The sequence below is a fragment of the Fragaria vesca genome, linkage group LG7 (assembly GCF_000184155.1).
Source record: "Fragaria vesca subsp. vesca linkage group LG7, FraVesHawaii_1.0, whole genome shotgun sequence".
Taxonomy (NCBI): Eukaryota; Viridiplantae; Streptophyta; class Magnoliopsida; order Rosales; family Rosaceae; genus Fragaria; species Fragaria vesca.
The window spans coordinates 7,520,801-7,523,008 of NC_020497.1; the positions used below are offsets into that span (position 1 = coordinate 7,520,801).

The following is a 2,208-nucleotide window of genomic DNA, read 5'->3' on the forward strand; positions in this document are numbered from 1 at the left end:
GTAAGTACTCTCTCTCTCTCTCTCTCTCTCTCTCTCTCTCTCTCTCTCTCACACACACACACACACACATTTTCAATCTTGATTGATGATCATGACCAAATAGTTTTAGCTTTACTCTGATTCATGGAGGCAGTATCTTTACTGAAAAAAAAATGAATTGAAATTTGCACTTCTCATTTTACAATCCACACTCCTGATTTCCTCTTTTAGTAAGTCAAGTTTTGTTATTATTAACATGTGTTTTGTCTCTTTATAAGAGTTTTAATACAAAAAAAAAAGGAAAAAAGGAGTGTGGATTGTACAATTAGGAGTGCTACTTTTTGTTCCCAAAACACAGCTAATTGGAAAAACAACAAGTACATTGACATGGACAAATCCCAGATTGTTTTGTATAGGGTTTAGGTTTATGGTGGGCTTAAAATAATAGGAATTTCAACTAGTAACTGCAGGATATTTTAGAATTCAAAGAAGCCGTTGAATTTCTGTATACTTAGAGAACTTATGAAAATAGAGAGTCAGGGGAGAAAAGGATGAGGTCGGGATTGGAGATAATGAGAATCACTCCTTGAATAAATACCAAACTCATATTTAAACCATTCTTTGGAGGTACAGGGTCTTAGAGTATAGACATAAATTTATATACGAGTTTATGAGTATGGTCTTGAAGTATACCAAACTCATATATTTAAACTCATATGTCGAAGAATTGTCGGATAAATTTATGTACTCATCTTATCTAGGGCTTCTATCTCAGAGGCTTTTAGCAGGTGGTCTTTCTTTTACACAATTGGATTGGAAGGCTTCTTAGAAGCTTCCTAGTTCTAAGCTTGGGGTCCTTTGCACTGTGTTGTTATTATACATTTTCTTTTTAAGAGTGAACAACTGCTGCTTGTATTCTTTTTTTGGGTCCTGTTTCAATTTGCCCTGTATTCTAAACAGCCTCACCAGTTCGTGATGAATACGACATAGAATAAACAATAACATTCTTATTTCCAAAAAAAAAAAAAATAGATGTGTTGCTATTCTTTAGTATGGAACTTTGGAAATGTATGGTTGTCACCGGCTGAATGGGGCATCAAAATACAAATTCTGAGGGGCCAAAATTTTATGTGTACAGTTTTTCACTATATTATTTTTTATGTTTACTTATGCTGGTGATCTCTTGCCATCAATCGAACCGGGGGTAGTGCAGAGTTGCCTACTATGATGATGTTTTAAAGCCTGCTTAGTTGACCATGTTTAAAATGACCAAGCACTCCTAAGTATCCAACTCATGGTATATTTACTATTTTCAGATCAGAGCAGCAAATGCCGAAAATGAATTCATACAGGGGAGGAAAAAACTCAGGTATGCTCTTATAAAAGGTTGCAGTTTATAATTCACTATACTTTCTTTTGCATTTACCTTCTATGTTCAAAATGACAGATACGCCGGGCAACAAATCCAAAGTGCGATTGGAACCGGATATAAGATCGAAAGACAAGCAAGGGGTATGCAAATACATGAACTCTTTTGTTGACATTAATCAATTAAGACTGGAGTTGCTCATGCGTTGTTATTAATTATATCAGGTTTAAAAGATATTATAAGAGAACTTCCTAGAAGAGAAGCATCTCTGTTCCGTGATCGAGTAAGTTCTTTCTTCCGTAGAAATCCAAAGATACAAAGCACATGAACTCATGCACTAGTAAAAATGACCTTATTCAACTTTGAAAGTTCACTAGCAATAGAGGCAGAAACAAGAAGAAAAAAGTATCCCAATTTTCTTCTGATGCACTGACTTGTAATTGACATGTTTTGCTTCTGGCTTGCAGGTTACAAATTTGGTTGATGAGGCGAAGCAAGAAAGGAAAGCCTTGTCAAAGGAGGTCAGAAAAATTAGCAATTATGGGATCTCAGTCTGAAAATTCTTTGAAACATTTCCTCATTTAGAAAAAGATAAACCTGAACCAAGTATCAATAATTGAACCAAATTCAGTACTTGGAAAATTTTGTTCATAGGTTTTGTCGAAAGCAAGTTCACTTAAGAACAGAGTTCTCGGTCTGATTATTCACTCCTGACAGGAGATAGACCTTACAGTGAATGAGTTCTGTGATATGTTCCCGCCTGTGGTCATTAGCTGCAGAATTCCTTACCGTTGCTCAATATTCTCATTTATACTTTTGACTGGTGATTATCTCCCTACTATTACTAAATTACTTTCAGA

General features: G+C 35.2%; 1 protein-coding gene across 1 annotated transcript in view; it reads left to right on the forward strand.

The window, feature by feature from the left end:
* The window catches only part of LOC101308610, a 5,256-nt gene extending 3,048 nt beyond the window's left edge, over positions 1-2,208 (forward strand). Inside the window, exons 6-9 of the mRNA XM_004306917.1 lie at positions 1,296-1,348; positions 1,427-1,491; positions 1,573-1,631; positions 1,816-2,208. Coding sequence (XP_004306965.1) covers positions 1,296-1,348; positions 1,427-1,491; positions 1,573-1,631; positions 1,816-1,905 — 267 coding nt within the window. The 3' untranslated portion in view covers positions 1,906-2,208. The remainder of the gene's footprint in view (positions 1-1,295; positions 1,349-1,426; positions 1,492-1,572; positions 1,632-1,815) is intronic.